Source organism: Cotesia glomerata, linkage group LG6 (genome assembly GCF_020080835.1).
Source record: "Cotesia glomerata isolate CgM1 linkage group LG6, MPM_Cglom_v2.3, whole genome shotgun sequence".
Taxonomy (NCBI): Eukaryota; Metazoa; Arthropoda; class Insecta; order Hymenoptera; family Braconidae; genus Cotesia; species Cotesia glomerata.
The window spans coordinates 8,618,292-8,634,968 of record NC_058163.1 but is presented as its reverse complement, the minus strand read 5'-3'; the positions used below and the strand labels follow the sequence as shown (position 1 = coordinate 8,634,968).

General features: G+C 34.3%; 1 protein-coding gene across 1 annotated transcript; it reads right to left on the bottom strand.

Annotated features, from left to right (window-relative positions):
• Positions 1-11,033: 11,033 nt before the first annotated feature.
• Positions 11,034-16,677, bottom strand: LOC123267861. Its single transcript, XM_044732747.1, has 2 exons — positions 13,573-16,677; positions 11,034-13,499 (listed from the first exon to the last, which is right to left on the bottom strand). The coding sequence occupies exons 1-2, from the start codon at positions 16,675-16,677 to the stop codon at positions 11,034-11,036; spliced, it is 5,571 nt and encodes a 1,856-aa protein (XP_044588682.1).

Here is a 16,677-nt window from a genome sequence, read left to right as displayed (position 1 = left end):
ATACGGGTTTGAATTTAAAATAAAATATAGTATTTATATTATTTACCGATTTAAATAATAATTTTCGAATATACAAATAAATAATTTGAAATTATTTAATTAATTTAAAATTTTCTAATAAAACTAATCGTACGGCGGAACAAATACTTTTATTTTTGAACTTTTTTGAGATGTGGACACAGTTTTAATGAAAGCATAACCAATTTCATCTTTTAAAGGCACAAAAATGTGTAATGACTGTGTACCTTTCACCGTTTTCGATTGAGAATATCGTACGTCTAACACATTTTTTTTTATTAAATAATCGTCATTAGCTATAAAAGTAAAGTCGACGCTTGTAAAATTTTTCGTTCCCCAGGAAAACAAATCTTGTGGTTTCAGTATATGCTCTTTATTGTTCATTTGTAATGAAGCTCTAGCAGCATATCGTTTTAATGAACCCGCAAGACCATCGCATGGTCCTTTGCCATGGGCAGTTGCAAAAAAATGCCACTCAGCGTTGATTTCGAAGTCAGCATAATGATAACATAAGTTTGTAAATGCTTTCTTGTTTTTGAATTGTTGTGGAGCTCCATCAGAGAAGTAAAAAATCGTATTGATGACAGCAAACTTCTTTTTAAGAAAGGCAATCAATTGCTCTTGAAATAAATAAATTAAAACTGTGTCGTGCTTAAAACAATCTGAAATACCAACAAAGCTCAAATGCTTAATAGTATCATTTTCGTTATAATAAATCACTATTGGAAATATAGTAGCTTAATCATTATTCCAATGAAAGCCTTGAGCTGCTTCCTGCACAACGAATGCATAATTTTCCGCAAAGTCAAATACTACGGCGAATTCCCCGCTCTTTAAATTTAGTTTTGTATCAGAAAAAAATCGACTTTGTGTTTTCGCAATAAAATCATGTTTCAAAAGCTTATCAAGTTGCGTCACTAAAGTCTCGATGAAGTCTTCGGAATCTGAAATAACATTTACAATAGTACAACGGTCTGTTGATGTCCACATTTTATATTGGATTTCATTAACATCAGATTCATTAAATGACACACGAAAATAATCAGCGATTTCTTCATTATTTGGACAACTATTGCACATTCTGGAAAAGCACGATTCTTTTGGATTGTTACAAACTAATTTATTTAATAAATTTTTGTAAATTGGCTGAGATTCTACAACCCAAACGGTGTTTTTCGCAAATTTTGGAAAATTACATCTTAAATGGAATAAATGTAATAAGATTAATAACTAGTTTTAGTACAATTATAGAGAATGTCAAATACACAAGTACCTTCTAACATCAATTTTACATTTTGATGAATAGTACAAACACATACGACATGTGTACCACTACTTCCAGCAAGAATACAATAAGTAGGTAAACCAGAAGAGTCTTCTCTAACAGCGAGGAACCGGAGTACAATTACTGGGCCAACAGAACAAAACTTGAAACTGGGCACTACTAAGAGTAAACTTGGACTGATTATTTGATCGAAAATTCGGTCTTTTATATGATTTGTCCCCTATAGTGATGTGATCTGGAAATTAGATCCGATCACTTTTTAAGGTTTGTTCCGGTTATGAAACTGCAACAATATGGTATCATCTTCATTGTAATCAAGCCCAGCCTCTCTAAAAATTAGAAAGGCAACGCTTGATTTCGTTAGAAAACCCATAAAATTGTTTACATCTTCATGCTTGATTATGAAATAGATACTTGGTCTATACGCTTAAGAAGTTTCGTGATTTTAATTAATTCGTTCGTTACAGGTCTAGTCGAACAAAAGACATTAGGGATTCTCCGTCTACCTGAATCTATATTTCTCAGTTAAACCTTTTGTCCTTTATATATATGTATATAAAGGATATATATATATATATATATATATATATATATATATATATATATATATATATATATATGTGTGTGTATCTAGTGTATGTATTTAGTGTAATATAATAACCCAAGGTGACGTGTCTTTTATATTATTCAGTGTTCACTAACATCCAGCTGCTGGCAGTCAAATCCCAACCTCGAAAACACGTGGACGTATGTGCAGTGATCGAAGGATATTTTGCGAGTAATAATTTTGATTTTTATAAATAAAATGGATAAAAAATCCACAACGAAAAAATATAAGCGTGCAGATCGACCAACAAAACGGAAGTTTCACGGCAATCGGCACACTGTAGAAACAGACACCAGTTTTACTAGCTCATCAGCAGCAAAGTTGAGAAAATCAAACGATGCAGAGGTTACAACAGAAAATAATTATGGCTACTGTGTTTTAGAGTTTTTTACTGTGTTTTCGGCACTTTCTTCTCTAGTTTTGTGTGCAAATTGCAATAAAGAAATTAAATTTTCACGAACGACTTACCGTGGAGTAGGTTTTAAAATTACATTACAATGTAGTTGCGAAAATGAGTAATATATACCATCATGCCCATTTATTGAAAAATGTTTTGAAGTGAACCGAAAAATAATATTTGCTATGCGGGTTTTGGGAGTTGGCAGGGAAGGAATCAACATCTTCTGTAGTCTGATGGATATTTGTCAAGGAATATCAATCGGGACTTACTACGCTTGTGTCGAAAATATCCATTTAGCTACATCTGCAGTTTATAATCTTGTCATTTCCAAAGCTGTCAACGAAGAAAAAGATTTAATTTCAGCTTATGATCCAAATGCAAATCCAACGGAGTTTACAGTTTCTGGTGATGGGACTTGGAAAAAAAGAGGTTTTAATTCTCTATTTGGAGTAACTACACTAGTAGCAAAAAATTGTAAGAAAGTTGTTGATACTGTTGTCAAATCCAGTTTCTGTCAAGGTTGTAATATTTGGAAAAATAAAAAAAATTCAGATATTTCAGCGTATCATGATTGGTATGAGGATCATCAAGAAGTTTGTACCATAAATCATAAAGGAAGTGCCGGCAAAATGGAAGTAGATGCTGTTGTGGAGATGTTCTGTAGATCAGTTGAAAAACACGGAGTGAAATACGTAAAATATATTGGCGATGGTGATACAAAGACATTCAAAGGCATACTCGATATGGATCCTTATGATGGTGACCCATCGGTAGAAAAAAAAGAATGCGTAGGTCACGTATTATTAACTCGATGTTTAGGTTCTGAAACTCAAAACAATAATGAGTCTCTAAACTCGTTGATTTGGACTTTCGCGCCGAAACATATTCATTTTGGACCTAAGATAATTGAAATAGCAACATTTCTCGCTATTTGCATTTTTAATGAAGGTTTCATTCTAATTTTAAAAATGATGACCCTTATGGGAATGAAAATTGGGCCGGAAGCTCATTCATTTGCTGTGAGACGAGACAACGCCCGGATTGAACGCTCCGAAATACGTACATCCAACGCTTCAAAGGAGGCCAGAACTGCTCGATTGGAAGAGAGAAACGCAGAAAATAGTTTTTTTGAAGTAGAAGAAGGTCTGATGTATGAAGCAGGAATGGCAGATTGAATAAAAGTAAATATAATATATCATTTCATGACTTTGACAGCGAAAAACTTTACGCGAAACTTTAAATGCGTTTTTCTCAGAAAAGACTTTTTCAATATATTTGTCACGATTTCTCGAGTTCTACTGGACCGATTCACTTGAAATTTTCAGAGAATCTTCTTTATAGACCTCTCAAGAATTGGAACTAGCCTCATCCCCAAATTTCAATTTTGACTATTTTTAAAAAATTCGAGAAACTCAAAAAAATGGTAAAAAAATCGCCTTTTTTTCAAACAGTCGCCATTTTGTCAAAAAATTTTTTTTTCACTCATCGCTAGTTCTGATTCTTGCGACATCATTGCAGATTAATAATCTTTTTTATTTTTTCATTTTAGATGACTAGGAGGGTTGAAATCATGTCAAAACTTATCTGCCAATTTTTTGACGCCCCCCACTTCATCGGCTGCCAGTTTTTTAAATTTTTGACTTTTTTTTTTTTATTTTTTTCTGTACTCTTGAGACATTAATAAATAACTGATAAAAAAATGTATAGTAAAAATATTGATTGCTTTTTTTTTACGACACTTTAAAAATTACCTAAAATTCATGTCTCTACACTAGAATACCCCCTTAATAAAAATGTTACGTCCGACGAATAATTAATAATAATTAGAGTTTTAAAACTAACGACCGAGACGATCATATATTTCAATTTTTTTTTTTTTTATAGAAACATTTAAAAATACTTTTAAGATCTGAGAAAGACATTTTTCCTTTTCATACCGTATCGTAAACTGTAAAGTAAACAGGCCGGATAAGGGAGTAATAAAATTTTAACGTAAGGCCCTGGATAAAAGGGACCAAACAAATAAACCAAAAAAAGAAAAAAATGTCTTTGCCAGATGTACACGTAGTCTAAGAGTACTTTAGCTATGATATAATATAAAATATAATTTTAAAAATAATATTCTAGGAACTCTAAATGCACTATATTATCTTTATTACCCCGACAGGAATGTACAGGCCTAAAATAATTTTTTTTTCTTTATATCTTGGGAAATTTTTCTGACAAACAACACTCAATATTTGAACAGAATTATTTTAAATAAAATTCAACTTAACAAAAAGAAATTACCTCAACAAATTAAACTCAATAAATAAGTAAATTTTCAATTAAACAGAATTTATGAAAATTAAAATAATTCAAATGAATAAATAAATAAAGGAATAGAGTAATTAGATAATTTACAAACATCTTTTTTTTTTTGTAATTAATAAAACCTTTTTAACCAATAATAAAAATAGAAACTCAAGTAAAGCAACGACCAATTTAATAGTTAATTACATCCCAGAAAAACTAACAAATCTTGAATAATTATTAAACTAAATCAAACGAATTTTGCAATTAACGTTAAATTAAAGTCACAACTTCAATTAAAATTAGAATCCGAACAAATATGGGACGCTAATTACGAAAAATACAATAAAATTTAGTTTAAAAGATTATAAACAATTGTATTGTTAATAACAAAAAAAAACTCAACAAAATGTACATGGAAGGGGATGCGTGAGTGCGTTCACCCACCCTCTTTCATAAGGGCGTGACCTGGCCCGCTTTTTCGGCAGAGTAGGGACATTAGGACGGGAAAATAGCTCCTTATTGGAGAAGAATTTTCCCTCCTTGAATATTCAAGACATGACCCACAAACCATAGAACGGGCCTGGACTCAAAAAGTTAGTCAGTAAAAATTGCGCTCTTGACCAGTACAGTCAGTCTGGTACCTTTGTAATCACTTTGTTAGTGAGTACTTTTGATCTAAAATTTGAGTCCCGTTAGTCAAGTGAATTAAAGGTTTTATTGTTCTTTGTGTCGACCCACACACACACACACGCATCTAAATTAATTGGAGTGATCTAGCGAGCCCAACAATAAAGAGAAAAAAAAAAATAAGGTAAATCAAATTGCATTTATATTATCTCCGGCAAGCTTTACTGAGAAACATTAGCGAAATAGAGTCGAAATCGAAATTTTAATACACCTTTCATAGTAAGGTTAATCACATACTAGAATTATATTGTAATATTTACTTTGTATTGTTTTGTATAAATTTTACTGATTTTATTTTAAAATATATTAATAACTAAGCGAAAATACGTTTTATTAATTCTAAATCCTAGGTAAAGACATCCTCACGGTCCCGACCTATAAGCCTCTGGCTTGGGTCAAAAATAATTTAAATAATTACGTTTTTGACGTAACAAAAAAAACTGTTCTGGTTCCTTCCAATATTCCAGCCGGATGCGCGAAAAAGCTGCTCTGGTTTTCCCTAAATGCCCAAGAAACGTGGCAATAAAGTAGGTCGTCGAATAAGATACTGGAGGAAAAGAAACGCGATAAAAATAATTGGCAACCGTAAAATTAAAGAAGCAGTAGTTTTAATAATTTGGGAATACCTCAGTGAGGGTAACAGGCCGATACAAAGAATTAATCGGGTGCGTTTACCAAATCCTGAACCCCCGGGACTATCTTTAGAAGTAGCTAAAGCCGGTTGGGTCCCTCTTATCGACCTAGAATAAAGTTAAAATTTGAATTTTAATAAGTAAATGTCTGATGAAGAGAATCAGAACCACTATTCTCTAAGGAAATAAGGAGACGCGCCGTTTTCGAAAGGTTTAGATCCACTTACTAGGAAGCGCGTTGACAAGGAATTCGAGTTTACGGATAAGCCGGAGGCCGAGAAAACAGTTGACTCGGGTTTAGGACAAACTTTACAGTAGGAATATACGTCAGACGAAGACTCGGAAGAAGAAACTCGTAAAGAAGACCGTACAGAAACACCGAAGGAAACCAACTCGGGCTCTGTAGCAAATATCAGCAATAATAGTTCTAATTCGATTGGTAACAATTCGACTCTAACTGAGGAACCCAATCTGAATAACTCGAATCATCCGAAAAATCGCGATAACATAAATCCCGAACCGAGAATTGAAGATAACGGGGAAGGTCAAGATCCCGTTCAACAAAATCAAGTAATCCCAGATTTAGATAACGTAGAAGAAATGGTTTTAGCCGCGAATCAGAGCATATCGTTGAACGACGCCTTGGCGTTCGTTCCTCGATTCGAGGGAGCTTCAGAAGAATTAATCGATTTTTGTAAATGTTGTTAAGAGGCGAAGGATATATTGCCAAATGAAGCGGAACCAAATCTTGTCAAATTAATTTACGGGGTAAAATTGCACGACAAAGTAAAGGCTTCACTAAACTATAAACTGCCAGAAACGATCGCCGACTTAACGAATTATGACCCAGATTTTACTTTTTGTAATTGAGTATTTTAGTTTATTCGTTGTTAATTACTTAAAAATTAATAGAAACAATTATTGTTATTAGTGCGGCGATTATTATTTAATTATTGTATTTATTTAGCTAATAATTTTATGTTATTGTTACCGAAGGTATGATTAAATTAAGAAAATAAGCGTGTGAGAAATTATTACGAAGCCGAGCGAATTAATTGTAAAAGAAATTAAAAGACTGGGAAAATTATTCTAAGTTCCGAACAAGATTTAGTATGGGAAAGTGATGAATGGATATAAAATGAAAGAAATGACGATTATTATTTTGTAAGAAATAAATTAGGTAAGCGAAAATTTTATAAGTCCCGAAGACAATTTAGTATGGAAAAATCAACGAATGGATATATAATGAAGGAAATTGCGATTAAAATAATAAAGAATTGTGAATTTGACGAAACGAATGGATAGAGAATGAAGAAAATTGCGATTAAAATAATAAAGACTTGAGTTTCGAAAATAAAAACTTAGAATTTGGCGAGACGAATGGATGGAAAATGAAGGAAATTACGATTAAAATAATAAATAATTATTTTTGAATGCTAGTACGAGAACACCGGATAGGTGTCTAAAACGACTCTTCCTTTTCGTTACAAGAGAGTTAGGCAAAAAATGATAAACGCCAAAATTTGGCTCGATAAAGCAAGCAGTTCTTTCTCGGGAGAATTACTCGGGCGAATACTCTTCACCAAGTAATTCCAGAGGATGATACTCTACCTGGAGTCTGACCAAGGCTCAGGTAAGTATCATGAACCGACCGGATGAAAGTGCTTCTCCCCGTGCCAAAGCCTTCAACTGAGGCACGGTAGGTGATCATAAGCCGTGTAGGTGGGGGCGAAGAGGACACTCTCCATTCGCTCTCGGGGTAGAGGTTTAGGCCCAGGGGTGACGGCTAGTCTCCTGGGGAAGCGGGGAATCAGCTTTTGAAGTTTAGTTCGCGATTTTGACGCTCACGGTGAGTGAGAGTATGTGTGAGAAGAGTGTTCTAATATATCGTTTATATTGCTTAATTTGTTTATATTGTTTATATCGTTTATTAACATGATCAGGCCAATAAAGAGGTTTTTCTTTTTTTCTTCGATTTATTTAAAATAAAGTGTTTTGTTTATTATTTTGTTATTGATAATATAATCCCCGTTTATGACCCTGGACTCCGGCGAGCAAATTTCGAGCCGGGGACAAATAAATTATTTTATTTTTATAATTTTTTGGAAAACGTGGACGTTACAGATGGCGCTCGAACAGGGACAGGATTAATTTTTGGTAACGGGCCACGTAGTGTAGTTAAAGATGACTTATCGTAAATTCATATTATTGTAAATCTTTTGGAACTTGGGGAACGAGACAAAAAAAAAAATCGTTCCAAAACGCGATTAGCCGGGATGTGAATGTGTTGTCGAAAAGAAGTCGTTCAACCGGATGAAGGATGAAACTAGAACCTTGAATCTCTGATGTAAACCAGTACCGAAATCTAAGTGTCCGCAGTGTTCTGAGCAATTCAAAGATGAGACCATGCCCTGGAGGTAGGAGTCACCGTCATCAAGAATTACCAGTCACTGAAATAGCCACGAAGTTGAGGAACTCGTTGAAATCAGAACTTGTAAAAGTCCTGTGTGCCACTATGTGGGCAGGCACCTGAAAAAGTCCTGTGTGCCACTATGTGGGCAGGCACCTGTAAAAGTCCTGTGTGCCACTATGTGGGCAGGCACCTGAAAAAGTCCTGTGTGCCATTACGTGGGCAGGCACCTGAAGTTGAATCCGAAGCCGAGTATGAGCAGAACTTGAACCACGACGCATCACCGTAGAATAACCGTGAGGAAGATCCATCCGAGGTCCCGATTGTGAACCAGACTCAGCGATGAGGACACCGAAAGAAGATCCGCGTAAAACCGAGTAAAGACCCCAATTTTCAAAAGATACCAAATTTAAATTCGAGAGTCTGTTTAGTTACATAGTTTACTAGTACCGAGCCTGTTTATTGACCTGAAAACGTGAAAAGAAAATTATTTTTTGTTTGTAAGCTGAATGACATGGCGTGCGAAAGCCATTTATAGCGTTTTTGTCGTTTTCACCACCATGGAGATGTCAAAGACCAACAAGATGTTTACTGAACTTCAGAAAGGGAGAAGAATGGACCAAAAGAAAAGTGGCAAACCAAGTTCACCACTTTTCTTTCCGAGGAAAGAGGGGTATGACCCAGATTTTACTTTTTGTAATTGAGTATTTTAGTTTATTCGTTGTTAATTACTTAAAAATTAATAGAAACAATTATTGTTATTAGTGCGGCGATTATTATTTAATTATTGTATTTATTTAGCTAATAATTTTATGTTATTGTTACCGAAGGTATGATTAAATTAAGAAAATAAGCGTGTGAGAAATTATTACGAAGCCGAGCGAATTAATTGTAAAAGAAATTAAAAGACTGGGAAAATTATTCTAAGTTCCGAACAAGATTTAGTATGGGAAAGTGATGAATGGATATAAAATGAAAGAAATGACGATTATTATTTTGTAAGAAATAAATTAGGTAAGCGAAAATTTTATAAGTCCCGAAGACAATTTAGTATGGAAAAATCAACGAATGGATATATAATGAAGGAAATTGCGATTAAAATAATAAAGAATTGTGAATTTGACGAAACGAATGGATAGAGAATGAAGAAAATTGCGATTAAAATAATAAAGACTTGAGTTTCGAAAATAAAAACTTAGAATTTGGCGAGACGAATGGATGGAAAATGAAGGAAATTACGATTAAAATAATAAATAATTATTTTTGAATGCTAGTACGAGAACACCGGATAGGTGTCTAAAACGACTCTTCCTTTTCGTTACAAGAGAGTTAGGCAAAAAATGATAAACGCCAAAATTTGGCTCGATAAAGCAAGCAGTTCTTTCTCGGGAGAATTACTCGGGCGAATACTCTTCACCAAGTAATTCCAGAGGATGATACTCTACCTGGAGTCTGACCACGGCTCAGGTAAGTATCATGAACCGACCGGATGAAAGTGCTTCTCCCCGTGCCAAAGCCTTCAGCTGAGGTACGGTAGGTGATCATAAGCCGTGTAGGTGGGGGCGAAGAGGACACTCTCCATTCGCTCTCGGGGTAGAGGTATAGGCCCAGGGGTGACGGCTAGTCTCCTGGGGAAGCGGGGAATCAGCTTTTGAAGTTTAGTTCGCGATTTTGACGCTCACGGTGAGTGAGAGTATGTGTGAGAAGAGTGTTCTAACATATTGTTTATATTGTTTAATTTGCTTATATTGTTTATATCGTTTATTAATATGATCAGGCCAATAAAGAGGTTTCCTTTTTTTTGATTTATTTAAAATGAAGTGTTTTGTTTATTATTTTGTTATTGATAATGTAATCCCCGTTTATGACCCTGGACTCCGGCGAGCAAATTTCGAGCCGGGGACAATTAAATAAATTATTTTATTTTTATAATTTTTTTGGAAAACGTGGACGTTACAGAATTCATTAAAGAAAACTTATGTCACGTCAAAGTCATTGATCCAGTTACAGGGTGAATTAGGCCAGATTTTTCAAGGAAAGGGCGAATCAGTCGTAGGCTTCGCAAATAGATTAAGGAAGAAAACACGCGAAATAGTTAAATGTCATCAAGGTGATAATCCTGGAATGGCGCAGGCCGATATTCAAGCGTTCAAAGATAAAATGAACGAATTTCTCGGGGTCGTATTCACTCAAAACTTAGCTACCGAAATCGATAGACGTATGCCGACTTGCGCTAATGTTGACGAAGCTTTAGCAGCAGCTATTAAAATAGAAAAAAAATTAAAAGCGCGGGAACAATTAATGTATAAACCCAAGGATACAGAACCGAAGAAAAAGAAGAATCCTGCTAATTTCGCCGCTGCAGCCGATTCCGTAAGCCAGGTTAATAACAACCAGAGTCAAAAGAATAATAGTAATTCAAATAATAATAATAGTAGTAGTAATAACTCTAATAATAAAAAAAAAAAAAAATGGGTGCGTGTACTTATGTACGCGCGTGAGAAGTTATACTTCTTTGGCATCATTAAAAAATAGTTTTTAATTGCATGCAAATAATTAATTACAATAAAATAATAGAAGGATTGGAAAAGGATAATCAACAAAGTTCAGTTTAAATTTGAAAAATTAAATAAATAAATATTTATTTTCTTACATTAAGTCTAACATAAATTGTCTTATTATTCGAATTGTATTTTTAATTAAATGATGTCCACTTCCATAGTATCTTCCGGTAATGTCTGAATCGGAACTTCAGTTATCAGTAGCTTATGATAATTAAAATATGATACGAAAAGTTTTGTATTAACAGCGTTGAGATATCGTACAAATACAGCATCTATGGTAATGCCATGTCGTGTTGTCGAAATCAGAGGATTATTATTCATGGCTAAATTCAAGTCATTTTGGAGGAAATCAAAAAATGGACGAGCATCTTCACGGGAAAAATTGACATTGAAGTCTCCACTTAAAATTATCGGTAACTTGTCTTCTCCTCTACCAAGATATTCTCCTCCAGCTGTTGTATATGGCCATAATATTATTTTCAGGAAATGAATGATGTCGTCCATTTTTTGATTTGGAGTAATGTAAATTGCCATCAATACAATTTTGTTGCCATCTTCCATTTTGCATTCAGCTGCACAAAACTCACCAACTGATGTCACTGTTGAGCTTGCCAATTCCGCTTGTCTTACAGTCATATCAATGTTTGGAGTAATGATATTGGTAGTGTCGTGCATATTCTGATAAATCGCAACTCCTCCAGCTCGAACATTTGATCGCTTATATTGTATTATGCAATTGAAATTTGGTATACTAATCGACTCTTCATTGGCTAACCAGGTTTCATTTAAAAGTAAAACATTCGATTTTTGCATAATTGGATCAATGAGATCAATGGAATGAGCACGGAGACTTTGACAGTTAAAAGTATATATTGCCAACCCTCTCCTTTGATTAATAAAATCTAACAGATCATTGGTGGTAGTTTGTAAACGATTAAGCGAGAGTCTACGGAATTCTTCTTGAAGACTATTTATAGCTGTGGATGCTCTTCGGCCATGATAGAAAGTTTTATCATTGTCTTTTGTTGTAATGTACAAACCTTGAAGACTAGTCACCCGCGTTAATGCAACATACACTAATGACAGTTGATGTGTTTTATCATATTCATAAACAATTTCAGGGTATGTACTTCCCTGAGATTTATGAATCGTAGTTGCGCAAGCGCAAACTAAAGGTAGATGCGATCGTTTAACATTTATCGTTTTGTTGTTATTAAGTGGAATAGTTGCAGATCTTCTTCCTATCGGTACAGCAGTTGTACTGATTTGATGAGAAGCTACATGTCCAGCGACTTTTTTCTTTATTTTTTGACCAATTTTTTGCGAGTCTGGGAAATCAAGCCATACAACATTCACATCTCCTTCATCATTAAATTCAAGATGAACTAATTTTCCAACAGCTCCATTTGCTAAGCCATCTGACACATCGATGTTTGTTGTAATCATATAAAAAACATTCGGCACAAATACGGTTTCATAAGGCAACCCTCCAGTATCAATGAGCGCCATTTTATATAATTTTTGACGTACAAAAGCTATTTGTTCTGCAAAAGTACAACCAACAAATACGTCTTTAGCAATTGAAGTAGTTTTATTCTGAGCAGCACTTAAAATTCGGTTATTATATCTTGTGACAGCCTCGTTTGTATCAAATAATCTGATTCCATGTGGACATTCTACTTCGGCCTCTGGAGTTGTTACAAATCGCGATTCCAATAAAATTAATTCGCGATCGTTGAGTAGTTGACCATTCCCAATTTTTGTCAATATTGAAAAAAACTCTTGTTTTGCCTGCCGCATAACTTGATCTAACTCATAAAATTTGAATCCACGCCATAAAATAGGTCCAACAATTTTCTGCTTCTGCTGTTTGTAAATTGGAGTAGCTCGTACTGGTGGTAACTGGCGTAGATCTCCAATCAAAATAACATCTAAACCACCAAAATTAGTTTTGAAATCTCCAGTAATCTGTTTCAATCTAGAGTCAATCTGAAGAAGTAATTCAGCACCAATCATACTTATTTCATCAATGATTAACACTTTGACGTATTTGAATAGTGCTCTATATTGATGTGCTACTTCAGTGCTTAGTGGAAGTAATTTCAACAAAGATATTTTTAGGGCAGTATGTACGGTAGTTCCGTCAATGGCAACAGCAGCTTTGCCTGTTGAAGCACAGGCGATGTACGAGTTACAGCATCCATCATTATCATTATATCGATTATAAATTTCCATGATAAGTTTTATGACGAAAGTCTTACCACATCCAGCTGGACCCGTAAAAAATATTTGAAATGGACTACGGTTTGGAGTTAATAGATTTGAAATGACATGTAGCAAGAGCTCTCTTTGCTTATCATTTGCCATTCTCATCAATTCGTAAAACTCTGAATTTGGCATTAAATTTTCTCGTTTTTTAGCGATAGGTCCAAGTTTATTAAGTACAGCTAGACGAAGATCACTATTCATATCGGAAAGAGGATTGTTATATAAATTTTGAAACGGATTTGGTTCAGATGCGATGTTAGCAACATCTTGTACTTCAGTTTCATCATTGAAACCATCTTCACGGCATAAATTTCGAGCAATTTCAATTACTTTCTGGATATCCAAATTAGATTGAAAATTCTTTTCGATTATTTAAAATTTCATTTTCATTTCTATTATATATAACAATAAACTTCATTTCTGCGAGTATTTCCGCATCTTCATTTCGGAAAGGAATATGTAACGTAACCATTTCACGTTTATATTCATTAAGATCTTGTCCCATATCAAAGTTTCGGTATCGGATAACACGTGGCGCTTTTCTTTTTTTGTAAGTACCATCTGCTTTAATGGTGTAATTAGCAACAAACTGGGCAAGAGTAATATTTTCCAAATCTTCGTGTCGGCGTTCATATTTGTCAAACCAATTTTCTTTCCAAATATTAGTTGAATCTTCTCCTACGCCTATCGCGTCTAATTCTTTTTGTGTTTTTCTTATACGTTGACGATCACATGGCCACATAGTGGGAATAGAGGTGACAACAGTAGAACACTTTGACATCGGTTCTCGCAAGAGATACCAAGCCGCCTCTTGGCTTGTTATCTCAACACTATTGAGCATATTTACAGCTATTTTCCTTGTAATTTCAACGACATCAAACTCTGGATGTTCATTCATAGTTTCAATAATTAATCGCTGAAGATGACTAATGCCTCTGTTAGTTTTATTGACATATTCTGCGACATAACTAGCACATGAATATTCTTCGGTAATGAACTGGATATCCATATTGGATTTAACAATATTAAATATAAAGGGGTTAAACGGATTATGCCATTTTTCACATGGTTGACGCTTGACAAAAACTCGGGGCCTCTTAATTCCAGCTCGCAGTATATTGTGATAATCATCATCTGAATTAATTTTGTTACTCTGATAAAAAGAATCAATATCATGATAATCATTATTTTCCAAATTAATCCGGATATCTTTGTAACGTTTAGCATAATTCTTAAAACCAGGCTCCTCTTTTTGCATAGGTAATAAAATTGTAGTAGATCGGCAAGGCATAAAAGGTGCTTCAAATCTGCAATGCTGAGGTTGATTTGCCACTATTTTTTTAAAGCATGTGAATGTATGTTTATGTCTTTGTAATTTAATGTTACCTGAAGCTTCTCGAGATGAAACAGATATCAAGTAATCAATTAATGCGATAGAATCCAACCTATTTTTATCAAGTGCATCCATGGGAGCATTAGCTAACCACAATAATATATGTGCATGTGGACTACCACGATGCTGGAACTCAATACGTTTAAAATAATGAACAACATAATATTTCCCAAACGGACTGAATTTTGGTGATTGTAAAAGATTCATTAATACATTGACCAATTTGTTAAAATATATAGCACAAGTAACTGCATCGTCATTGACAAGAGTTGTTTTTTCAAGATAATGGAGAAGCTCGGCCATTTCTTCTGAAATAGTTTCACCGTTGTGTTTGAATTTGTAGAGCATTTGGAGCAGATCGTTCCATCCAATTTCATTGGCACTGACAGTAAGAAATATAGTCGGTTTTCCAAACTGTCTGATCATAGCAAAAAGATCTTTTTTGCGATCCATCCAATACCATGTTGAATTTGGAATTGCTCTTAGAAACGCAAGATTGGTTTCAATACAATTATGAATGTACTGATCATCTTCTATTTGTTTCCGAGTAATTTTGGTATCTTTACCAACGTGTTTGAACGCAACTGTGAGGGAATCACGAACTTGCATTCTCATAATCTTCATCGCCATATATAATAAATGATACGGTGTAACTGCACGACGATCAGATCGTCTTAGTTCACTAGAAGCTATCATGAAAGGGGTTACTTTAACACCTTCCCTAAAATTACGGAACTGACCCAAGTAAATTGCGGGAAAAGAAAGTTCCTCTGCATGTTCATCAAATAATAAACTTTCAGGTACATTGTTTTCACCCGGTGCAATACGTAAGTATTGTTCTTCATTCCACAATAATATCTGCTGTTGAGCCGTAAAACTTTCTTCTATAGGAATATGTTCACTGAAATCATCTTGCTGAATTTCATCGTGAATTTGATTATCATCGAAGAATGACTCATTAACTTTAATATCGTACATAGTATACAATGGTGACGGAATTAAAAATCGTAGCCAACTTTTAATAGTACGCTTATTAACAATACTTTGTAAGTAGCTAGATCGATGAATTTTCTTACGTTTGATATGTACATTTATACAATAATCGTCATCAACATTTCGTGGAAGTGATTTAATCATATTATTAACTGAAACAGGAACATTAATTATTTGACCAAAAATACCGTACTGACCATTAACATGCCTCAATCTTCTGATCTGCATGAAAGGAATACGAGGTGAAATTAGTCTTTCAGAAACAAGATCTAAAGGTGGTAGATGTTGAGGTACGTCTGGATATTTAAAACCTTTGAATGTGGATATTGAAGGAATATTCCTCTTGTTTAACGCTTGCACGCATGTGTTGCAAAGCTTCGTATTTTTCGCTGGTATATTGGGTATAATTTTTGTTAGAATTTCCTTATGTTCAGGAGACGGACTTTTCAAATCATCTTGAAACCACAACCTATCACATACTGAACATGGATATCCAAAAGAATTGTCTAGAAACTTTATTTTAAATTCCTGATGAGCTCTTTTTAATCGTCGAAAATTACTATACGGCAAAGAAGTATCTACGTCTACATCAATTTGTTCATCAATGGGAGTATTAATAAACTGTTCCGGAGAATTGGAATGAATGGCTTGTCCGTCTGGTGGAGGTAATTCCTGATCCATAACTATGTCTTGATTTAATAAATCACACTCCTGATCGCGTACAATGTCTTGACTGGATAAAATATGTATATTCGGAGCATCAGCTGATTGCTGATTAGTTTCTTGGGCTTGAAGCAGTCGGTTTTGCTCCATGTCTGTTAATAAAAAGTTTTCTGCTGTACTGTGATTATACAGCACAGGAGAATTAGCTATATGCACCTTAGCTTGTACAGTTATAGAGTTGCGATTGTCGTGTGTTGAAGTAGATAAAAATGAATCATGTAAATTATCACCATCATGATCAGCAATACCAGTACTGGACACCGTTGAGATATCTGGACGATTTGTACTAGCACTGGTGGTAGCTAACTGAAATGATGGTTCAAAAGTCCTTATTCGTGAATTTGAAGTTGACGGGATAGATGAAATGTCAGTCACGGATGATTCGTTTGCTTGTGAAAGCAT

Excerpts from the sequence above, each read along its gene's own strand:
- LOC123267861 (XM_044732747.1), bottom strand. The coding sequence starts at position 16,677 with ATGCTTTCACAAGCAAACGAATCATCCGTGACTGACATTTCATCTATC. Across the intron at positions 13,500-13,572 it reads TCGCAGAAATGAAGTTTATT|AAAGTAATTGAAATTGCTCG; the intron begins GTTATATATAAT and ends TTGGATATCCAG.